General features: G+C 40.6%; 2 protein-coding genes across 3 annotated transcripts in view; both read right to left on the reverse strand.

The window, feature by feature from the left end:
• Nucleotides 1-666: 666 nt before the first annotated feature.
• LOC138019064 (partitioning defective 6 homolog gamma-like) lies at nucleotides 667-6,878 on the reverse strand. The gene is made up of 3 exons (XM_068865723.1): nucleotides 6,713-6,878; nucleotides 6,397-6,619; nucleotides 667-3,841 (listed from the first exon to the last, which is right to left on the reverse strand). Exons 1-3 carry the CDS (start codon nucleotides 6,785-6,787, stop codon nucleotides 3,156-3,158), a joined length of 984 nt encoding a protein of 327 aa, XP_068721824.1. The 5' UTR covers nucleotides 6,788-6,878; the 3' UTR covers nucleotides 667-3,155.
• Nucleotides 6,879-12,014: 5,136 nt separating this feature from the next.
• The window catches only part of LOC138018399 (3-dehydrosphinganine reductase-like), a 29,858-nt gene continuing 17,382 nt past the window's right edge, over nucleotides 12,015-24,490 (reverse strand). Inside the window, exons 9-11 of one of the 2 annotated variants that reach the window (XM_068865016.1) lie at nucleotides 23,470-23,553; nucleotides 13,339-13,440; nucleotides 12,015-12,421 (exon numbers count right to left, since the gene is read on the reverse strand). In XM_068865016.1, the coding sequence (XP_068721117.1) occupies nucleotides 12,311-12,421; nucleotides 13,339-13,440; nucleotides 23,470-23,553 (297 nt within the window). In that variant the 3' untranslated portion in view covers nucleotides 12,015-12,310. Of the gene's footprint in view, nucleotides 12,422-13,331; nucleotides 13,441-23,469; nucleotides 23,554-24,490 lie in introns of both variants that reach the window. The other variant, XM_068865015.1, reaches the window with a different exon arrangement.

Here is a 24,490-nt window from a genome sequence, read left to right on the forward strand (position 1 = left end):
ATAATAGAGGGCTAACAAAGGCAGCTTGTAACCAAGATATAGGGTTTACATTGAGTACTGTACTGTCTGAATTTGTTCTCAGCTTTTTGATCACTAAAAATAGTATATATTCCGTAAGATACACGTATCTTGCCATTGTTCCCCTGTTCCCCAGTTCAAATTAGACATGTTCCCAGTTGTTCCCCAGAACCCCTAGGAAGGCCTCCAAAATGGTGGACAGTTGTCCCAATCCCCCAACCTTTGACCATAATAATTATTATTCAGTTTCACAACAAATTGAAAGAAAACAGTGCTAAATCATTGACTCAACCCCAGTCGTCTCGGAATGAGTGCATCTGTTGAAGGGAATCATGGGAATGCTTACTTGACAAAAAAGGGATCATGGGGGATTAGGAGCAGACATCTCCGGCCCTCTAGTTCCCACCATGCACCAAGAAGGGCCTATAAGAGAAGACTGGGGACAAGGCTGAATTGCAGGCTATGATGAAAGCTGCACGTTTTGGAAAATAGAAATCTGGATTTCTGAAACCATAAAATCCACACCCCAGGCTGATTCCAGAGATGAAATCTAAATCTGGATTTTTCCAGGCAAGAATGGTACAAATATATACAAGATTCTCTACCTGGACAGTCTGTCTTATCTACTGAAAAACACACCCCAAGGTATCAGCACTCACACTTAATTTGCTTTTAATAATTTTGTGACCTACCTACTCTTAATTAAGGTGGCTCAAACCAGTTTCAAGACTTGAAAGAAACATTCTTATTATAAGGAGTTGCCACTACATGTACAACACTTTATCACTTACCAGCAATGTTATGGTACCATATCAAACACTAATAATTATTGCTGAAAAATATTTGGTCATTTTTGTGATGTGAAAAGTTACCATGGCAATGGGAAAGCCCTGCAAACACACCCCATATTTTGGCTTTAGCTGCTCATATCTCAAAAACAAAGTCAGTGAACCCAATTTTTTCTTTTTGAATTCTAATCAGCATGCCAGAATGGAATTTTCTGCAAAGTTTAAAACAATTCTGCGGAGCAGATTCAGAGCCACCTTAAATAATTGAAAATTTAAGGTAGCTCTGAATCCACACCACAGATTTTTTTTTGAAACTTTGCAGAGAGTTTCATCTTGACTTGCTAATTACTTTTGTGCAATAAAGAATTGGGGTCACTGAGTTCGTTTTTCAGATATGAGCAGCTGAAGCCAAAATTTAGGGTGTCTTTGCAAGGTTTTCCTGTTGCCATGGTAGCTTGTTATGTCACAAAAATGACTGAATCTTGTTCAGCAATAATTGATGTTTCACATGATACCACAACATTGCTGTTACATGATAAAGTGTTGTAGTGTCAATCCTTCTAATAACAAGGTCTCTTGAAAGTGTTGAAACTGGTTTGATCCACCTTTAGTTAATAATACATAAAATTTGCAGTATTGTTGGGTATGGTAAGCAGCTTCTATTGTTTTTAAGTCTAAGTCCCTGCTTCAATTGTTTAGTCTCTTGTTTTTGGCTAGGGAAGCCAGCCATGCAATGATATTATACATGATTGTATGTTACATCAACCAAAATTTGTCTTTGCTGGAATTTTTGGAATCTGGCATTAGTAATACTAAGTAAAAGGCATTTTGTGTGCTAGAGAACAAAACGGAAAAATGTTCTGGATACCTGTACAGAAATGTGAAACTGTAAATGCTAAAAGTAAGCCATGATCCATTAAATACTCCGTGCCACCTTTCATGGCAAAATATTGTGCCAAATGAAGCTCAATATGATAGTCTAAGTTATTAATTTTTGTTAAACTTATACACTAAGACCACTGATTGCCTAAGTGCGAGCAATGGAAACCCACTATTTCTCATCAATGACCAGACTAACTCTTTAATTCTTTAAATTTTTTAAACTCGGCAAGTTACTTAAGATGGATATAATCATTAATTTATGAAACATCAATGACATACTCTGGTGGAATTTGATCCACAGGGAGAGAAATCCTGAGAAAGAGTCAGTGTTGTTGTAATAAACATTTTGACAACCTCAGCAAAGGTCAGCTTCACTTAAATAATATTACTCTGAAAATGAATTCTCTAACCGCTGTCAAAAAATCAGTAATCAAAAGTCCTAATCAGGACTACACTCACCTAGGGGACAAAATTCAATCAACTAAGGTATAGTTCTTGTACATGTTTGTATTTGGTCAATATTATGAATCTACAAGTACACTGTAAGTTGCTGATCTGAATCTGCTTGAAATGCTCAAGGGTGTCAAAACCAACACAGCAAATGAATTGGAGTAATACACTCTATAGAGCGGTTTTGAAATGAGTGTCGTAAAACCAAAACCATAGAAGTTACTTTAACCAATCAAAAAGGACGGAAACAATCCAGTAAGCCAATCAAAACTCGAAGTAATTACACGTAGCCGACACAAAAGGCGGGAAAATGTGCACGCGCAAGCCACAATTGGTTTTGGTTTCACTTCTGATTGGTTGAAATAGTGGCGCGAAAACTTTGAACAAATCATTGAGCAAAGTAGATGCAAAACCAAAGTAATTAGCTAATTACTTTCGACACTCAATTGAAAACCGCTCTATTAATAGAAATTTTATTTGTGGACAAATAATTTTATCATTGAAACACAACTTTTTGTTCTCAACCCTATTTCAGTGACTGGATTAATCAAAATAATGATCAAACAATGTTCATTAGGGAAATTAGAATAATATTATTATGATACCACTCTTGGCAATACCTAAATTGACCTTTTTCATTGGAAGTAGTATATAGTAGTATTAACTTGTCTTGTAGCAATAATATTGATTTCTATATAAAATTCAATGAAAAGGGACTTCCATTTACCAAGAGAAATGTGTAGCAAGACCACAAAACTAGTATTTTAATTTAATTAATTTTTCTTAGATAGTAGTATTAACTCAAGTGTTAAGAAAAAGAGGAACCAGCAGATTATGCTTTTCTGGCAACTAGGTCAGGCTAAGATAGTAATAATTATTATTGTACCAAGATGAAATACATGAACCTTGAAGCATTCAAAATCCTTAGCCCAAGCCAGACTTCTTCGCATGCATACTAAACAAAAAGGTGTAAACATCTATCTAAAAAGATTATGAATAACTTTGAAACCTACATTATTAAATTGATAAAATACCATCCTCATCAACAGTTGGATGATCTTCCTCATCACTGTCTGGAATTTCTTCAGCCATTTCATTGCGATATGCATGCGGTATTGTCGGAGATCCCGCAGTGAGAACTGGGTTATTTACAGAATGTGTTGCTAAGTTTGTCAGACTCTGGGATTTTGTGCGATCTGGTTCAGCACGATTCAACCTAGTTGCTGTAGCAGGGTTATTGAACTGGTTAGATGGTTTCACAGTTATTATAAGATTGTGACTGTTCGCAATCATCATATCTGTGACTTGGTCCAGTGTTTTGCCAGCCACTTCGATGCCATTAACTTCCAGAACTTCATCATTGACTGCCAGTAAGCCAGTGCTTTCTGCCAAACCACCAGGTACAAGCCTGGAAATAAAGATCCCAGGAACTTTTTCCAATCCACTGGGAGTGACCCTTACACTGGTTCCATCTCGTATGTAGAATCCAAGTGGTTTGTCGGTGTTATGCTTCAATAATTTTACTCTCCGCTGTGTTTCAGGAATAATGTCCACATCAACAATCGCAGAGACTCGACGGAAATCTTGAGGGCCACTTATTGATAACCTATTGAGATGTGCCTTGCTTGGATTGGTAAAATTGGATAACAAGTTACGCCGTTTAGGTATCTCTGGAAGCGAAATACTCTCCTCTGCAACACTACCTAAAATGCAACAGAATTAAAGTGGATCTATTTTCAATTTCCTGGTTATTTTGATCACTAACCTTATATACATTTAAAAACACTCAGCGACCCATGGCTAAGGTGTTTTGATAATAAACTTCAGGAAAAAGATTGAAGTCTCTTTCATCTGGTGAAATTAGCAGGCAGCCCCATCTTAAAGAAATCTGTGCATACAGATTTGCACAAGATTCCTGGGAAGACTTGAGGGGAACTGCAATGTGCTTTCACTCTATCTGCTTTTAATAGCTTGCTCCCCCACACTCCCACCCCCTCAAATTCTTGGGGTTATCAGTATTCACTTCACACACTGACTTTGGGGGCTGTGTTGTCAAGTGTCAGGAAGTGGGCCCTGAATGACCTCTACCCTGTGGTGTAGATGGCTGCTTTTTTCCTCTGTTGCTACCTTTAAAATGCCCCTATGATAAAAAAAATCACTTCCTGTTTTCTTCAGATTTTGAAACTTGAGTGTAAGTTTTGAATTTCACGGTCCGCCATTACTCATGTTCAAAACCGACCGATTGGACCTCAGAGGGTTGGGTCCTTGGAAAAAATGACGTAAAAGGCTCACCAGCTTAAAATTTCAGCGTGTGAATGCAGCTTATTATATGTGAAAGCCCAAAACTCCCGTGCTACATATCAACGTCATTTTCTTCTCGAATAAGCTCTGTCAAGATCTTAAAGTTAGTAATGGCCGACCATTAAATAGGAAAATTCTAGTTAAAATAAACAGGTGTCTTTTTGAAATCAAGGCATTAAACTTTGATCGCTAAGTGTTTAATAATAAACATAGTTTTGAAATCCAAAGAAAAATAAGAATTGATTTTTTGGTCACAGCTGGGCACTTTAAAACACCTGCTTCTGGACAATGTTGGCTTTAGTGTTTCAACAAACTACTGAAGATTCTATTTGGTAGAGCATCAGGCTGTCGTGGGTGTCATGAGTTCATGCCCAGCTACAGCAAAAATCATAGTCTTAAACACGAGGGCACAATGTTAAAGGTGTGGTACGGCACATGCACTCGTCAATCAACAGTGGATGCATGTTGAGCTCTGTGATAATTTTAACCCATCGACTCCTAGGAGTGAGACTTTTATTCATCCACTGGGGGCATTCCGGGGGTGCCTCAGGAATGAGTGGGTTAATGTGCAGAAAATATCTTTGAGGAGTTCTCTCTTGCACTTCCTTTTGCTACAATTGTTGATCAGTATTCTTGGATGATCAGACAAACTTAAATCAATATGCAAAAGTAGAAGGTGAAGAGACAGCTTTTACCCTACGACCATGTGTCCACGTTCAAAAAACCAGCACATCACCTTATTCATAAAAACAAAAGATCTACAATGTACTCTGTCAAAGTCTATGTAATATGACAACCAACTTCATGTCTTCTGAAGTTCTATGGGAAAGTGTAGTCCTCTACCACAGAAGTTCCCCGAAATTCTGGTTGGGATGTAAAATGTTCATATCATCATATATCATATATCTTTCTTTACCCTCGGATTTTAGAGTAGCTTGGTGTAGCTAATATCTCCGAACATTTACCCTCCCAACCATGATACACCCCAGAAGACAGACCACAACACCAGGAACTACATGCCCTACTCTTTGCGACAAGTGTGTGGGTTTCTTTTACGTCCCAAAGGATTATGAACATTGAAGGGTTATGAGACGGGACCTCCGGCTTATCGTCCTTATCCGAGAAGACTAGAGAGTCTAACCATTTGCAGATGTAATTACAAAGGCAGCACTTTCTCCTCAGTTATTTAAAGACTCTGAGTGTCGGCCAGAGTTGAACTCACGACCTCCCGCGAGACAGCCCAGTGCTCAACCAACTGAGCCACCGGTGCGCGGTGTACCTGACAGTACAGGAATCATTTCCTTGGATACATGCTAGAATGGAAAATTAAGTTACACAAACGAAATCTGGGCTACACGGAGGGTCATGCATCCAAACAGTCTCTTCTTTGGGAATCAGATATCTTGAATTTCATGTAAGTACGTAACTTCACCAAAATAAAACAAAAACAAAAATATTGTAGCCTCAACAATATAGGAAAAACAAAAATATTACGTCTTTGAAGATAGAAATAAAAGAGAAAATGCAAATAAGAAATAACCGTGAAGGAATTATTCATATGACGCAGAGGGGAAAGAAAAGTAGTTAAGGAGATACGAACATCGAATGTAGTTTTAAAGGGCTAAGATAAACAAACTTAGCTTAACATTCGTTGTTAAAATAGCATAACTTAAATAAATTATAAAAAAGATTAATTATCTAGAACTTAATACCTTCCAGTTGCACAATTATCCGCTAATAGAAAGCTAAACGAGACCAAAAATGAAAGTAGGAAAGTATGCAAAGAATCGCTAAACTGATAAACTTTCGAGGCACGATGTTTTGAAACAAAATTAACAAGCTCCGATCCAGCATTGGCAACAGTCAAACCGATTAACGCAATTCATTTCGCTGAAAAGATAAGCAAATCGCAGGTTGATTTTCAGAGACAACAAGCTAACACTTAGATTTCTTTTACCTTTTCTCTGAATGAATACTCGTAACAAAGGGCGAGCTGTTGTCACTGCTCTCAAAAAATTATCATCGTTGTTGATTGGAAGTAAATCACCATGCATGTCTGTATACCAAGTCGTAAATTGTAAGGATTGCAACTTGTGAATTTTCTCAACATGCTTATGGAATTCATCATACGATTTTAGCTGTGATTTATCGAGGGCGAACCGTCTGAATTCTGCATCAAACTGAAAAAAAAACGGCAAAAGATTAATCAATGAGAAAAAAAGCTTGCAATCTTATAATCTCGGTGGAACGTTAATTCAATTTCAAAGCACTACCTTGGACTTGACTTCGATTATGCTAAGATCCAACTGAGTAGGTGTTTTTCGAGATCCTTTGAGAAGCTTGGACATCTGGAATACTTAGTAAATCATTCAACTTGTGTCGCAAAACAACCCGTAAATGCATTCCTCAGAGCGACATTTGCAACAAGTCTTCTGCGCAAAATTACTGCGCATTCGAAGGTGATGAAGAGGGGTGGGGTCAGTTCGTTTGCTAACAGTTATTTTAAGAATGCTCAAAAAATTGTTCGAACATCACGTCACTAGGATAAAACGAAGGAAGCATCTAAAGTAATCGGACAACAACGTTAAATTTTCCCTTCAAGGCGCCCACATTTGCATCATTAAGTCTTTAGTAGCTTTTATAGAACCATTTGCTAAGAATGAGGGAAAACTACTTCCCAAGAATGCAAAAAAGCCACTTCCGGCTACCAAATCTGAAAACAATAAATGAGCCAGCAACTAAACGGCGGGAAAATAAATGAGAAGACGATTATTTCTTCAAGTTGTTTTGAGGGTGATTGAAATAGTTCTTAGGCTCTGTCTATCTCTATACATGTCTAACACAACAGATACCGGTCTCGGTCAACGGTTCAATAAATTAATCTGCAGCGGGCTACACTTTTGACGTCATCGGTTCAATACGACAAAATTCTTTCCAAATTTGGTCAGCAACAGCTGGTTATGGTGAATTATGCGTGTGGTCTTACCCAATCAGAAACGGAGAAATATTTCGAATGAATAATAATGAACGATTATGGCGCTTGTAGGAATTAGAAGGAATCCACGCGCTTGTAGGAATTTTCACGAATCCATGCCACGCTGGGCTGCAGGAATCCTACAATAAAAAGACAATTAAATAATGTATGACATTTTTTTGCATTCTGACTCTTCTTCAAAGAACGCCGCCCAATGGATGATCGCATGGATGATAGACTACCACCTGACCTACTACTGCATGTGAATCAAGCAAGGAACAAGGGAGCTAGTTCATGGCTAACCTCACCGCCTCTTCAAGAGCAAGGACTAGCCTTAAACAAACAGTAATTTAGGGACTCGCTTCGTATGCGCTATAATCTACCTTTGTAGACCTTCCGGGGAGCTGTACTCGTGGATCTGCCTTTTCAGTCAATTAACGGAAGCGGGAAATACCATAATACTCTTTGTTTGTCCACCCAAATTTTGAATGATTATTGTTTCCAGTTTCTCTTTGGACTTACAAGAACAATGCTTATTCAAAATTTGGGTGGACAAACAAAGAGTATTATGGTATTTTCCGCTTCAGCCAATCAGGCACTGTCATGTAAAAAAGGTGGTTTCGTAGCTCAAAGACACGACGATGTCCGGGACCTATCGACTACTTAACTTGGTAAGGTATGCAACAACGTTGAAGGAGAGCCACACCTGATTCTACTTACATGACAATGAACATTTCGATCTGAGGTCTACTACTGACACAAGCCCCGCAAGGCGAGAAATCAAGGCTGGAGGTTTCTAGAGTAACGGCATTCTTTGAAGTACGAGTGACGCACTAAACTCGTGTAGGAGGGGAACATTGGGGTTTACAGTATTGTGGTATTAAGCTTTTTTTCATGCGATATTTCGGTAATTTATATAGTTTACGTCATATATAGAAAGTGCGGCGTACGGGGTTTTATTCACGAGTTGTTTGTGTCAAAAACCCGAACGAGCGAGGAACGAGCGAGTGAGGGTTTTTGACTCAAACAACGAGTGAATAAAACCCCGTAATAAAAATTTTTACGTGCGGTATCGCGGTATCATCTAGCCCGGCGGTATGCGGTTTTTCGTCATTTTGGCTGACGGTATTCGGTAAAAGAATAAGGTCCTTTACGGTATTGCAGTACCGTTCATTTGCCTTCTCCTCAGTCTTATAGACCTAGTACAGGTCAATACACTATGCAAAACAAAACACATTAACGTTCAGTAAGCTATAAAGGTCAAGAAGTAAGCTATAAATCTAAAAAGTATATATAAAGGTCGATTAAGGTTTTGCCATAATGGTAAATGATTACACAATTTCTGACAGTTAATCTACAATGCGATTGTTTTAGCATCCAATGACAATGAGCCCCGTTTCCGTTGAGTTATCTGACCCGACTTTTCGATCTGTAAACCAGTAATTCGAGGTCTTCTCACGTTTTCTGGTCTTTTCTCGAAATGGCTGAGGCTGCTCCAGATGACGAGGTCATCTTACTGTGTGGCTTTTCTTTTGAAGAAGGCAAGGGGGGTGAACTGTATCGGAAGAAGAGTAAGTTTCGATGCGCCGTTGCGAAAGGCGAACAAAAACGCCTTGTGAAGTTGCGAGAGAGGATTTGGTAAGTTTGTTTTATTTCAGTTATGCAGCTTATACGATAGCTTGACGACCCTAAACAGATTAACCTCAGAATAGTCCCACATTTATTATGAAAACTCGTACTAGCCGCACGTAAGGTAAAATATATGGGAGTTTCTAGCTGTTGGGGCGACTTCCTGTATAACACTCAATATCAAGCTCAAAATGGTTTATAATGTCCATAATGGTTTTGCGTGCGCTGACTTTGTCGAGGGTGGCCATTATACAGGTCGTAAAGGGGGGTTAACGGAAATAAATTGCTGCTTTCACAATTCACGGGAAATAAAATCGGTCTTTTACGTTTCACAAAAAAAAAAAAAGAAATCTTTGACACGAATTTACGTAATTTCCGATTTTACGGTTGCTTTTGTTGTGCCATCCTTGGGAAAATTCCTCAAGATCCTCAAGGTAGTACTGACGAGGAAATTGAGGAAAGTGCGCCAATTCTTCAAGGGCAAATCGGAAGTTTAGCAAACTTCCTCCTTGGTGCACGATCTCGATTTGGAAGAGTTATTCGTTTCAATAATCGTTTATTGTACTGAAACATAACGGAAAACTAGGAAACCGGTTTAAGGTAAAATGATTTTTATTCATTATAAGATCTCACACTTCCATCCATGCTTTTTGTTTTGCATTCACTTACCAGAAGGTTGAAAGAATGCAGTTTTCTTTTCGTGAAAAATAGCAAACAAGTTGTGAATAACGTCACCGTCGAACTACCAAAATAACCAAAATACAGGGACATATGTATACGTGCTTGCGATATATAAGCACGCTACATGGATGCAACTTAAAGTAAGCGTGACCAATTATGTATAATTACGTATAATGCGACATCGGTATTTCGTCGATTTTTGACACAGTATTTCGGTATTTGCCAATTTTTCTTGAGGGATTGCGGTATTGCGTATTGGGTACCCCTCCCCCCCTCCCCCCAATGTCCCCCTCATGTAGAACAAGAGCAACCTCACCATCTTAGACCGAGAGCAGTCTCTGCGACCCACGCCACGCGAGCTTGGTAGTCTGGAGAGGGTAGTTTCTAAAGAAACTGTGGTGCTGCGTCGGTGGGGAAGTAGTATACAAAAATTTGGTAATATCAACGGAGTTGATAATGTAAATTGGCCACCGTACAGAGATTCTGAAAGCTAAAGCTATCTTTCAGAATCTCTGTACGGTGGCCAATTTACATTATCAACTCCGTTGATATTACCAAATTTTGGTAGTCTGGACCCGAGATAGTCCTCCCTCTCTCCAATCCCTTCTCGGTTTTACCCAACGTTTGCATAATGTTTTTATTTTTGACCCGCGCGTTGAATAAACGGAAGAAAGGATGACTGCTCGCAGTCTATCATCGTTTTCAAGGAACAAGAAATGGAAAAGAAAAGAAAATACCAACAACGAGTCTTTGATGCTGAGATGGGTACCTTTCCACTCCTGGTCTTCAGCACAGATGGATATGGAAAGCAAAATTTTTCTGTAGAACCTAGCAAACAAACTCATGCTTAAAAGCGGAGATGAATATGGAACAATACAACAATACAATACAATAACCTTTATTTAACGTGATCAATGTTCTTAGCTAGTTTACAGACATGCCACGAAAAATAAATAACTAACTAAATAAATAAATAAAATAATAAAGATAACAATAGGACGAGATTTCTCATAAAAGCCTCTAGCAAAATATATACGTAGTTAAAAAATATTTAAACGGAGAGTAGATCACGAAATTTTTACATAACGTGGTAAAAGCTAAGCAAAATATATTTACATGTGTTTGCGCGAATGAAAATGAAAAAAAAAAAATGAGAAATCCAGCTTAGACATCAAATTCTTAAATATTCCGATTTTGTTAGCGGCACGGAACTGATCTGGAAGACCGTTCCAAATTTTGGATGTAGTATAACGCCTCGATTTGAGTCCGTTAGGGGTTGTATTCACTTTGAGTAGCTCGAGGATGTGTTTTCCTCTAATTAGTTGATCGTTTGTGCAATAGCTGTGCCATTCCCCTGGGTGCTTTATACCCATGGATAGCTTAGTAGACACCGGTAGCCATTTTCCCAATTCTCGGGTTTTTTGGGGACAACAGTAGTCTAAAGTGTCAGCCGTCTCCTCGCCTCCCCTGCTAAACGGGCGAGACAGGCGAGAGAGTCTCTCTCGCCCGCCTCGCCCGTTTGGCAGGGGAGGCGAGGAGACGGCTGACACTTCAGACTAGGGGCAACAGGTTTAGTTGCTTAAGCAGCGTCCACTATGACTTGGTTAAGAACACGTTTAAGCTTTGAAATTTTAAGATATACAAACATGTGTGTTAGAGGTTCAAGAAACCCATTTAGATATAACATGGACACGTTAAATTTGGACAATTTCTTAGCAGATATTAAGTGATATAAATTAGTCATTCTCTTATTAAGTATACATTTTGAGGTTTGATATAACTGACTTACTTCTTATTTTTCTCGTTTTAACAGTTGTTTTATATATCAACATTAGTGTAATTTTTATGCTAACAAAGGTGACAGAGTGAGGCTATCAAGACAGGTCTCAGTTGCCAATACGCCTCGACTTAAGTCGGCGAAATATGGAAACGCGAATAAATTTCGAGCAAATTGATGAGGGCTAGCTGTGGGTAAGGTTCGGGGAATAGGGCTTAAAATTCAATATGCACCGATGATTATATGCACGCTGACCTTTACGAGGCTGTTTTAGAGTAGTATAAAAAGCCTTCTCCAAAAACAAATAAGTCAATTGAAGTTCTCTTAATTGTGATTCTTTTTTTCGTTCCTAACAGATTTTATGATTTTACGTTTATTCAGTTACCTTATAGATATCTACACCCTTTCGAAGCAGTTTTTAAACGAATCTGCAAATGATAAAAACCCCGAGTTCGTTATAAGTAGAAATAACAGAAAGTTATTAAAAGTCCGGAATTCGTAAAGTCATCATCAACAGTCCAATGTCGAAAGTGTCTTGCACGATGAAGACTTGTCCTTTTATTCAAAACGTAGGGAAAATCTTCGTTTAGACAAATGATACAGCATTTGTTGCGCTATGAGTACAGGATTTATTTTAAAATCACGACTCCAGGGCAGGAAAATCCAATTTTTGATTGTACCTTTATTTGTGCAATTCAAATCAGAAATGAAAGATCCCAATTCCTCCACTGTTAAAAATGGTTGCCTTCACAAAAGAAAGAACTAAATCGTTTAGCAAAATCAGAAACTCTTCATTGAACATCACGTGAGTTAATTTGTTTTCTTGCTTTCTTGTCTCTTTTGCATTCCCTTCTTTACAATGCGATCATAGTGTTGAAGGTAGAATGCAAACATCAGTCTTAAAGGTCCCATCAAAACTACCTGAAAAAACAATATAGGAAGAAAATATAATAGCCATGCATATGAGCAAGCTAGGATACCCAAGGTTGCCCTTAGGTGGACACCTGCAGGCCAAAGAAAAAGGGGAAGACCCAAAACCACCTGGAGGAAGACAGTGGAAACTGAACTTAGTGAGATGGGTTTGTCATGGGGAGAGGCACAGGCAATTGCGAAAGACAAGACCCGGTGGAAAAGAGACATTGTTGCGGCCCTATGCCCCATTGGGGGCAATAAGGACTAATATATATATGAGCAAGCTGAATGCTAGCATAGCATTCCATCTTGAACAAAGTATAGCGAGAAAAACTTCTCAGTTTCCTCTTCAAATCAAGGCCGGCCCGGGGAACTCAAGAACCTTCAATACAACAAAAAATGACTTTAAACCATGCACAAGAAATAATCTCTAATTTTTCTTGAAATTTTATCAAAGGAAACTATTGTATAAATTCCAAATACATCGGCGGACGTGGATTCTACTTGTCAGTGTTTATTGTTGTACAAGACTTATTTACACAAGCTTTAGTTAGCTTCTGCCATCACATGAGAATCGGTTCGATCATAACCTTCGGCTTCATAACTTTAGAACGCTTTAAAATTGATCGTAGAAGCGATAGGCAGCGATAGTGGGAAGCACAAGTGTAATATTACAAGTGCTTTTTTGATTTTACCAAACATTATTGTGGGTGTGCCGTTCGTTCCACGCCTCCTGCACTGATTGGTAGGCTGCTTCTAGAATAAAAGCTCACTAAATGCACTTGCACTTATTAAGAGTTATGACGCAACGCACAATCGGGTCTTGTTCGAGCAAAAACAGATTTGACCGGGCAACTTGACCGGCGCCAGCCGGGAAATTACTTCAAGCCCTGAAATCGAAATCATGCATCTACTACACAACATACCTCAATAAGAAGCTCCAGAAGAGAAGAAGGTGGAGATACCCCGGCGGTGAGTGTCTTCACGACAAACCCATCCAACCCACACGATATCAAAAACTTCCGTTCCTAGAGTAGGAAAGAATGTAATTGCAATGAAAAATATCAAGTTACCTACGGTGCAAGCTAGCAAAGCGGGTTTAGTTCCAATTATCATTCTAGAAAAAGCGGTCCAGAAAAACAAAACACAAATGATTTTTGAAGAGATGATGACTCGGGGGTACTCGGAAATAATCCGAGCGCTCCTTTGTAGAAGTCGAACGTACGACCTTCCTTCCGATTACCAGTTCGGATGCTCGACCACTGAGCTATAAGAGACTCGTGGGAGCTAGGGCTCAGGGATACTCGGAAAAAACCGAGTGCTCTTTTGTAGAAGTGGAAGGTACGAGATTCCTTCCGATTACTAGTTCGGATGCTCGACCACTGAGCTATAAGAGACTCATGGGAGCTAGGACTCGCGGATACTCGGGAAAGACCGAGTGCCACTTTGCAGCAGTCGAACCTAGGAACTTCCGATTACTGGTTCGGATGCTCTACCGACTCGTTCAAGCTGGGCCATTCAACGAAGCCAAAAGTTGTCATCTCGTTCAGGGCAGTACAGCTACAAACGCACCATTTCCATAACTTCAGTACGGCGGGACAATTGGCACTAAAATCTACTTTAATGACTTAACTCCCTCGAGTCTCCCATAGCGCCGCGAAGGAGCATCTGAACCAGTAATCAGAAGTTCGTAGGTTCGACTCCTGCTCGGATTTTTTCTTAGTATCACCGAGTCGCCATCGATCGGGTTAGCATTGATTTTGTCATCTCCTTCATAGCAACAACATTAGGGAACTTAAGCAACGACGACGGCGACGGCACCGAGAACGTCATCTCAAAATATAAATCGCGTCATTGTAATTGTTACGAAAAATAATATTGCGTGACAAGTGTTACTTTCTAGAAGCTTCGCGAGAGTTCGTAGTTTGTTTATACTTAGGTTTGTACGTAAGCGTTTCTAAATCGGTGTGTTTTGTAATCTTACTATAATTAGATTCATTACTAATTTAGAAAGTTCTAGAAGTTTATTGTCAGAGTATATAAGTAGACGAGTCCAAGCGGAGTGTTTTTCTAACTAGTTTTTCACAAGCGAAGAGAGTTGGCGTTGGCCGTGTTTAGTCAAGTGTGACAAGAAGCTGTGTGCATTCAAGTTGGCGGAGGCCGTGTAAGTTTATTCAGTACGTGTTGTTCAGAGTTTTACTTCGTGGCAACTACGTTCATTTTTGGAATAAATCTTCTTGTTGTTGTTCCGACAACCCTGCGTTCAGTTTAGTTGCAAACTACCTTTCCTCAAAACACACGAACTCGTAACATTGGGGGCCTGTCCGGGAGAGGAATTCATTTGTTTGCTGACTACAGAAACCAGGAAAGGACAATTCAAGAAGGAGTTACAGAAAAGTAAGAAGAGCTGTACGAGAGAGTATATTGTGTTTTTGCTGTGAAATACTGCCATGGAAATGGATAAGTTTATACAGATTGGAGAAAAGTTCGGATTGGAGGGAGAAAAGCTGCTCGAGTTTGTAGAGAAGCAACAAAAGTTAGAGGAAGAAAAAGAAGAAAAACGCAGACAATTGGAAGAGGAAAGAGAGGAGAAACGTAGACAGCTTGAAGAAGAAAAAGAAGAAAGACGCAGACGACAGGATGAAGAAAGGGATGCGAGACGTCAGGAAAGAGAAATTAGGAAGTTACAACAGGAAGCTGACCTCATGAGACAGAAGGAAGCTGCTGAGGTTGCCAAGAGAGAACATGAATTAGAACTTGCTAGAATAGCAGCAATGAATGGTGATGGTCGTACTGCAGAAAGAGGTGACAGAGAGGATCGGGCTAAGGCACCTAAACTCCCCTCGTTTGTTGATGGCAAAGACGATTTGGACGCGTATTTGCAGAGGTTCGAGAGATTTGCCGAGACAGCTAAGTGGAAAAAAGACGGATGGGCATCGAAGCTCAGTGCTCTGTTGTCTGGACGGGCACTAGAAGTGTATTCACGTCTATCGGAGGACGCAGCTAAGGATTATGACAGGGTAAAGATTGCGTTAATGAAGAGATATGACCTTACCGAAGATGGCTATCGTCGAAAATTTAGAGTATCCAAACCAGAAGTTGACGAAAGTCCGGAGCAGTTTATTGTGCGACTGGACAGATACCTGTTACGTTGGCTAGAGCTTTCGGATACTGCGCGAACCTTTGATGGTCTTAAGGACTTGATCGTGAAAGAACAATTTATTGACTCTTGCCCTAAGGATTTGGCAATTCACCTGCGAGAAAGGGCACCTGAGACCCTAGCAAAGATTGCGAAGATCGCTGACCAGTACTTGGAGGCTCATGGTAAACATTTGTTCAGCTCAGCGGGCAGAAGGCCAACAGTACAGCCTGAGAGGGTCGAAGCCACGAACATGCAGATTAATCCACCAGCTCTGCATTGCTTTAAGTGCAACACCCGAGGTCATAAAGCTGTCAACTGCCCAACCCTAACAAGAAGTGTTTCCTATGTGGTAAGCTGGGACATGAAGCTAGAAATTGTCGATCAGGTGGACGCAGATCAGGAGGACAAAGTAAGGATGGTAACCCTGTGCAGCGTGGTCAAGTAAGTGCCAGTTGTCTAGTTCAACCACCTGAGGATAAACCTACTGATGAAGAAGTTAAGGCCTGTATTAAAGATGATAAGTTGCTGTTAGCCTGTGGTAAGAAGATTCCATTGTTGAGTAGTGCTTGTATTGAACCGTTGACTGGAGTGAGAAGTAAAATGCCTGTCGTGAAAGGTAGAGTTGGAGAGAAGCCTGTTGATGTCCTCAGAGATACTGGTTGTAGTGGAATTGTAGTAAAGAGGGAACTTGTGTCTGAGGATCAGTTTACTGGCAAATTTAATGTTATGCTGCTCATTGACAATACGGCAAGGAAAGTTCCCATCGCAAAGATTGATGTTGATACACCTTATCTCAAGGGCCAAGTGGAAGCGCAGTGTCTTCCCGATGCTGTTTATGATTTAATTATTGGTAATGTACCAGGCGCAAGAGCCGCTGACGATCCAGACCCAAGCTGGCAAGTTCCTGTACAAGAAGCTTGTGCTGTAACCACGAGAAGTCAAGTTAAGAAAGCTGGAGAACATATTCCGTTGAAGGTACCGGATACCAAAGAAAGTCCTGTAGTTGACAGGGAAAAGCTCAAGCAGATGCAGCGTGATGACGAGAGCCTACAGAAATTTTGGGAGAAAGACGACGTAGTTGTGAGAGGCCAGGCTGAGACTTCATTTGAAGTGAAAGGTGGAATTCTGTATCGCGTCTACAAGCACCCTTATGTGAATGGAGGTAAACCCCTGAAGCAGGTTATGGTTCCTGTGCAGCTGAGAAGTCGAATAATGGAACTAGCGCACGGATCGATCATGGGAGGTCACATGGGAATAAAGAAAACGACCGATAAGATTCAAAGCGCGTTCTATTGGCCAGGCATTCAAGGGGACGTGACTCGTTATTGCAAGTCCTGCGATGTATGTCAGAAGACAGTTAACAAGGGTTCCGTACCAAAGGTTCCCCTAGAGAAGATGCCATTAATTGACAAGCCGTTTAAGAGAGTAGCAATCGACCTGGTTGGACCTATTGTTCCCCCGAGTGAGGATGGCCATAGATATATATTGACATTGGTCGACTTTGCAACTCGTTATCCTGAAGCTGTCCCGCTGAAGAACATTGATACTGAGACTGTGGCAGAAGCGTTGGTGGATATCTTTAGTCGTTTGGGAGTGCCTGAAGAGATCTTGAGCGACCTTGGTACGCAGTTTGTCTCTGAGTGTATGAAGGAAGTGACGCGACTTTTGAGCATTAAACAGCTCACCACGACTCCATATCATCCTATGTGTAATGGCCTGACGGAAAAGTTTAATGGCACAATGAAGAGCATGTTAAAGAGATTGTGCAGCGAACAGCCAAGACAGTGGCATCGCTATATTAACCCGTTGCTGTTTGCATATCGTGAAGTTCCCCAGGAGTCTACTGGTTTTTCGCCGTTTGAGTTGTTGTATGGAAGAGCTGTCAGAGGACCGATGTTTATTCTCAAAGAGCTTTGGACGAAAGAGCTGGAGGAGCCTGAAATAAAGAACAGCTATCAGTATGTGTTTGAGCTACGCGAGAAGCTTGAAGATACCCTCAAGCTGGCGCACACCGAGCTTCAGAAAGCCCAGAACAAAGGCAAGCATTATTACGACCGGAAGACTAAAGTCAGGAAGTTTGTACCTGGAGATAAAGTGTTAGTGCTGCTACCGACCGACCACAACAAGCTCCTAATGCAGTGGAAAGGTCCATTTGAGGTCAGTGCTGTAGTTGGTCTCAATGATTATAGAGTGAGAGTCAAAGGAAAAGAGAGAGTTTACCATGCTAATCTACTGAAGAAGTATTTTGTGCGAGAGGATCCTGTTTCCGTTGGAGCAGTTGCTGTTGAAACGAACGCTAACATTTGTAAGAACGAACATGTTGAGAGTGAAGTAGAAGAAGTTGACCCTGTGGATGGTATTGATTTTCTGGAAATTGGTGGTTATGTCGCGAAAGAGTCAGTCAATGATGTGACCATAGGAGATAACCTTTCTCACGAGCAAAGAGCAGAGTTCATGGATCTTGCAAATGAGTTTCAAAGCTTGTTCACAGAAGCCCCAGGCACAACAAGTTTGGCTCAGCATCATATCAAGCTTACATCCGACCAACCAGTTAGATCAAGACCATATCCAGTACCGTATAGCTTAAGAGAATCGCTGAAGAAGGATATTACAGACATGATGAAGATGGGAGTCATAAGAGAATCAAGTTCGCCCTATGCTTCGCCTGTTGTAGTTGTTCAGAAAAAAGACAATTCAAATCGTGTGTGCGTGGACTATCGTAAACTGAACAAGTTAACCGTGTTTGATCCTGAGCCTATGCCGACTGCTGAGAATTTGTTCCAGAAGCTGAATGGTGACAAGTATTTTACCCGAATTGATCTGAGTAAGGGCTACTGGCAAATTTCTATTCCTGAGGAGGATATACCGAAGACCGCTTTTGTGACGCCTGACGGATCGTATGAATTCCTGAAGATGCCGTTTGGTATGATCAACTCCGCAGCGACCTTAAAGAGAGCCATGAAGAAGCTATTGCTCGGACTGGACAAAGTTGAATTTTATTGGGACGACATTTTGGTTCACACCCGTACGTGGGAAGAGCACATCAAGGCGCTTCGAGAGTTGTTTAGAAGATTATTAGCTGCTGGAATGACCATAAGACCGACTAAATGTCTTTTTGGAGTCAACACCGTTGATTTTCTTGGTCACCGTTTGGAGGAAGGGTTAATTGGTCTTCATGAAGATAACGTGACGAAGATTAGAGATGCTCCAAGACCAACTACTAAGAAGCAGATAAGATCGTTCATGGGTTTGGCTGGATATTACAGAGATTTTATCCCTAACTTCGCAGCATTAGCAGCCCCGCTGTCAGACCTCACGCGTAAAGGCCAACCTAACAAAGTTGAATGGGGTGAGGCACAGGAGAAAGCCTATCAGAGTATCAAGGCCCTCCTAACAAAGGAACCAGTCCTTCGACTACCAGACTCAAAGAAAATCTACTTTCTGCAGACTGATGCTTCAGACACTGGTATTGGCGCTGTATTAATGCAGAAACATGATGGCAAGCTATTCCCGGTTTGCTACGCAAGTAAGAAATTGTCAAGTGCAGAGCGTAATTATTCAACCATCGAAAAAGAGTGTTTAGCCATTGTGTGGGGATTCAAAAGGTTTCATCTTTATCTGTATGGAGTTCCCTTTGTGCTACAAACAGATCACGAGCCACTGAAGTACATGAACAGTGCGAAGTTTGCTAATGGACGCCTAATGCGTTGGGCTATGTTTCTTCAGAGTTACAACTTCAGAGTTGAGGCTATCAAGGGATCTGAGAATGTAGGAGCCGATTATCTAAGCAGAGTAGAGGAATAACTTAAGAGACACTGGACTGCCTCCTTAGTTGGTACTATCTAACTAATTTTTCGTTGTTAGTAGAAATTTAGGAAATTTCTTCTCAAGAGGGGGTTATGTTACGAAAAATAATATTGCGTGACAAGTGTTACTTTCTAGAAGCTTCGCGAGAGTTCGTAGTTTGTTTATACTTAGGTTTGTACGTAAGCGTTTCTAAATCGGTGTGTTTTGTAATCTTACTATAATTAGATTCATTACTAATTTAGAAAGTTCTAGAAGTTTATTGTCAGAGTATATAAGTAGACGAGTCCAAGCGGAGTGTTTTTCTAACTAGTTTTTCACAAGCGAAGAGAGTTGGCGTTGGCCGTGTTTAGTCAAGTGTGACAAGAAGCTGTGTGCATTCAAGTTGGCGGAGGCCGTGTAAGTTTATTCAGTACGTGTTGTTCAGAGTTTTACTTCGTGGCAACTACGTTCATTTTTGGAATAAATCTTCTTGTTGTTGTTCCGACAACCCTGCGTTCAGTTTAGTTGCAAACTACCTTTCCTCAAAACACACGAACTCGTAACAGTAATCACTTTGTAAACATGTCAACCCTTCTTATATGGCAAGGGTGTGGTATTTCCTCAAAAATGACATTGGTCGGAACGGCGCTTAATTTAGGGGAGAAAATGAAACTTTAGCGTCAAGTGCTGACGTTCTCCTTAAAACCTAAAATTTGACTATTTCACGTTGTTGTTTTGCTGACGACGGCAAAGAAATGGACAAAAGTGAAAAACGCACGCGCAGGGCGTGCAAAGCTATTGTTTTTGCCTACTAAATATGCACATTTGTGACGTTCTCGTTGCCGTCGCCGTTGTCGTTGCTTAAGTTCCCTATTGTTTATCACTGGTATGTGCTTTTTATAAATGAGACGGTCCAAGTTCATTGGGGTAATAATTAACAATAGCCCTTTTCACGGTTAGTTTGTAATCTAATATGGTGCGAGGCAATTTCGGGTTAAAACTACAAAATAGCCTGAAAATGCCTCACATACATGATAGATTTCGCATATATTGTACTGCAAATGAGAAAAAAATGACCAGAACCAGGTTGTTCGCCGTAGGCGAGCTGAATATCGGGTGAATAAAAACCGAGACCAAGTTAAGGTTTTTATTCAACGATATTTAACGAGCCTGAGGTGAATAACTGTTTTCAAATAGTAAAATTACATAGTTGATTATTTGAAAAAATATGCATTTCCTTAAAACAATTAAATTTCTTCGTTTGTCACCTCGACGAAACAGCTTGCGGCCATTTTGTAAAAAAACCGCTAGGTGATTATCGCGTAATAGTCACCTCAAGAGCAACCAATCAGCGCAGAGAATTTTCGATAATCATCAATGTAATGTTACTACTAATAATAAATATCTGGCTTGCTAATCGCCCTTTATTATATAGATACTGATGAAATACCAGGATTTTTCCTTCTACTAAAAAATCATATCTTCACCGCGCGCAGTAACATATCACTTTTTGGTTCACATGTGAGAATATAGGTGTCGTCATGGTAACCAACACGATAGGCCAAGAAAACGCGACCTCCCTCTTCATTGTAAGATACCAAGAGAAAATGAAGGGACAGAGAGGGAGGCTCATGGCGTTGGCCGGGATATGTCATGTCCACGAAAGTTATTTTTAGACGAGCGAAAGTCTTTGTTCTAGCGGAAGTCTGTCTTCCGAGACGTCCGCATACACAAACGTCAAGTCCACTTCGTGCGCCATTACATGAAATCTTTGCTTTTCTTTAAAACATCAGACCGAGCTTGACCTGCATGCGGACGTCTGGGAAGACTTCCACTCGTCTAAAAATAACTTTCGTGGACATGACATATCCCAAGGGCTGGACCGGGAGCCTCCCTCTCTGTCCCCTAATTTTCTCTTGAAGACACTTTTGTGCTCTAATATAATTCTTCTCTACTACATTAACATTTTTTTTGCAAAATTTTTACTATATCATGATTTGTTTTTATAACTTTCATATCTTGTTTCATGTTACACAACATGCGTGTTTTAGCGGTTGGTGACCACTTTTTCATCATTTCGAAAATGAATAAAACAAGTTGTTTTAAATCTGGACATTTTGTCAATATCTATATAATAAACAGAACATTACATGGCCGCGCAGGGATACTAATCTCGTGCTAAAAGTATCTCTCACGAGTGAGCGAGATACTTTCAGCACTCGAATCTGATAAAATTCGTACCCCCAATATCCTCTATTTCTTGCAGTCAGAAAGGAACTTTAAGTGTCTAGTCGAACTAGCGCTGGAGCACTAATTGGGTATTAACGAGTATTAACGCAAATCAAGTCAAATGTTGGTTTTTGATGAGAGGGGAAACCGGAGTACCCGGAGAAAACCTCTCGGTGCAGAGTGGAGAACAAACAAACTCAACCCACATATGACGCCGGATCTGGGAATCGAACCCGGGCCACATTGGTGGGAAGCCAGTGCTTTCACCACTGCGCCATCCCTGCACCCCAGAGACTGAATTGCTATTAAAGGACGCAGCTCAGCAAGACAGATACTTTGTTTTATTAAATCACTTTGCAAGTAGGACGAATGGAACTGTGCTGCCAGTGTGCTGGACCCCCTGATCCAGATCCGCTAGCGGATATGGACCCATTTTCGCGGATTTGCGTCGGATTTGCGTCGGGCGTCCAAATGCGCAGGTGGATTTGTACCGGGGATCCAAATTCGCTAGGCACCGGCTAGGCGCTCGGCCCTACAACACGACTCATGAATGAGGGAGATTTTGCTGAGGCAGGGAAAACCGGAGCGCCCGGAGAAAAACCATCAAAGTAAGATTGAGATTGACAAATGTCAGCCCACGTACGAGCTTAGGATGCGATCCCAGGTCCGCAGAGGTGGGTACCACACGGCCACGGCGCGGGGTATTTCACAAAACGTTTGTCTAAACTTACTTTTTACGTAAAACCTACTCGACGACCTAAAGAATTACTGCACCTTTCAATAACATGCGGACTCTTAAATTCAAAGGTCATCCGACAAATGCGTTTTTCGCTACCGTCAATCAAATGTTCGGCGGCTCCTCCCAGCTTCCGACTATGTTGACTGAAGTGGACTCAACGATGTGATTTTATTACTGCGCACTCGACAGTAGTCGGAAGCTCGGAGGAGCCGCCGAACATTTAATTGACGGTAGCGAAAAACGCATTTGTCGGTTAACCGCATGTCATTGAAAGGCGCAGTAACGAAGCCATTTCGAAACAAAACGAAAGGACACGAAACGATAATTCCAGCGAAAAATGCTCAATGTCGAACTTTCTTAAATACGATCGAATACATACGAAAACTAACTGACGAACCAAACCTTGAAAAATTATCAGCTCCTTTTATAGCGCACAACACTAAGCTCTTGATTACGTATTGTTTGATTTTCCCAGCTAGGGCCACACCTGTATAATCCAAAAAACTTCTGCTTATTAATAGTTTGTTTTTCGTTTACAGTCAGAGCCGAGGAAGTTGTAAATCCACCTTGGAGGGAGGGTGGGCAATTTCAACGTTAGTATGACAGTCCCCCACACTAACAGTACGGTATGTAACTGAGACATGTCCTCATTTATACAACTAGGTGTCACAACATACAGTTTCACCACCGAACCAAAGTTTCCTGTCCATGGAAACTACAATAGGACAATACTGCAAGGGTTCGAAATCCATACTTCCTTATTGGACGTTCTGATGTCTTTGGACGGGAAACTTTAGTCCAGGGATGGTGCTACGATGAGAGCACTCGCCTCCTACCAATGTGGCTCGGGTTCCATTCCGAGACTCAGCGTCATATGTTGGTTAAGTTTGTTGGTTACTCTGCATCCTGAGGTTTCTCTCCGGGTGCAGTACTTCGGTTTTCCCCTCTCCTCAAGAACCAACACTTGATTTAATTTGCATTATTTTTTAGATTTCAGTTGACAGTGTCACCAATTTAAATAATAGTGCTCTGGCCTTAGAAGAGTAGACACATAATAAATTAAGTTCCTTTGCTCTCCTTTTTTGTGTGAGCCGACCAATTCACGACTGCAAATTCCCATTGAGCAATGGTTGGAAAAGTTCCAATGGAAACAGTTAGTACCTTAATTCCAGACACTATATTGGTTGCTACTTGATCTGGTGTAAAAAGCCCAGCAGAACTGCTGATCTCATGGGTCTCTTCAGGCTGGAAATGACAACCAATACATATTAAAAAAAATAATGACAATTAAGCCACACAAGAACATTATGTTAAGCTGCACTCTTGTATACAGCCAAGTAGAGGCAGCCCCCTCCCCTCCAATTCAGGAGACAGTTAAATCAAAAGAAAGGGCAGTTGGATTGCAAAGTTCAACATGAAATCGAACGACTTTCAAATGTACACACTTGTGTCCTGAAATGAGCGTGGAGACAAATTATAAAAAATTTTAATGTTGCCGCCACCACCAAAAGTTAAAGATCAGGCCCCACTTGTTCAAAGAGCGGATAACTTTATCTGGTGGATAAGTCACTATCCAGCAGTTTCAATCTGCACAAGATTTAAGTATTTGCCCACTTATATGAATATGCACTCTATTAAAGTGCATCTAAGTAAAGGCGTGTGTGAAAACCTTGGTCAACGGTTAACGTGTAGTAAATTTTATTCTCTGGAAAGTGACTAATAATTACCGGTATCCTCTAGATTCAAGGGGCTAGGTCACGCTATTTTACGTAATTTTGTTTAATTTTGTTAATTATGAGCTCTAAACGTCAAATTGGCAGAGCAAGAGTCTTTCATTTTCAAAACCATGGCCACATAACAACTGAGAATGATTTTCCAGCTGTGTAAATGACATTTTGATATAGACTGATATAAATTTGAAAAAAGGTGGGCCGACGTTTTTCAAATTCACCCAAATTCAATCCATTTCAATCCTCTCCAGTTTTGTCCATCCATGTCCCTTCTTGGCTTCCCTGTGTTTTGTTAGAGTTCTTCTATAGTTTTGAACAGTTATTTTGATATTTTAGTTAATTCTATGACCATTTGATCAGTGCTGAAATTGCCTAAAATTGCGTGACCTAGCCCCTTTAAGTTATCCAGCCTTTAAACAACTGGGGCCTGGTTGATTTGCTAGTGTTAGGTT

Source organism: Montipora capricornis, chromosome 10 (genome assembly GCF_036669925.1).
Source record: "Montipora capricornis isolate CH-2021 chromosome 10, ASM3666992v2, whole genome shotgun sequence".
NCBI lineage: Eukaryota > Metazoa > Cnidaria > Anthozoa > Scleractinia > Acroporidae > Montipora > Montipora capricornis.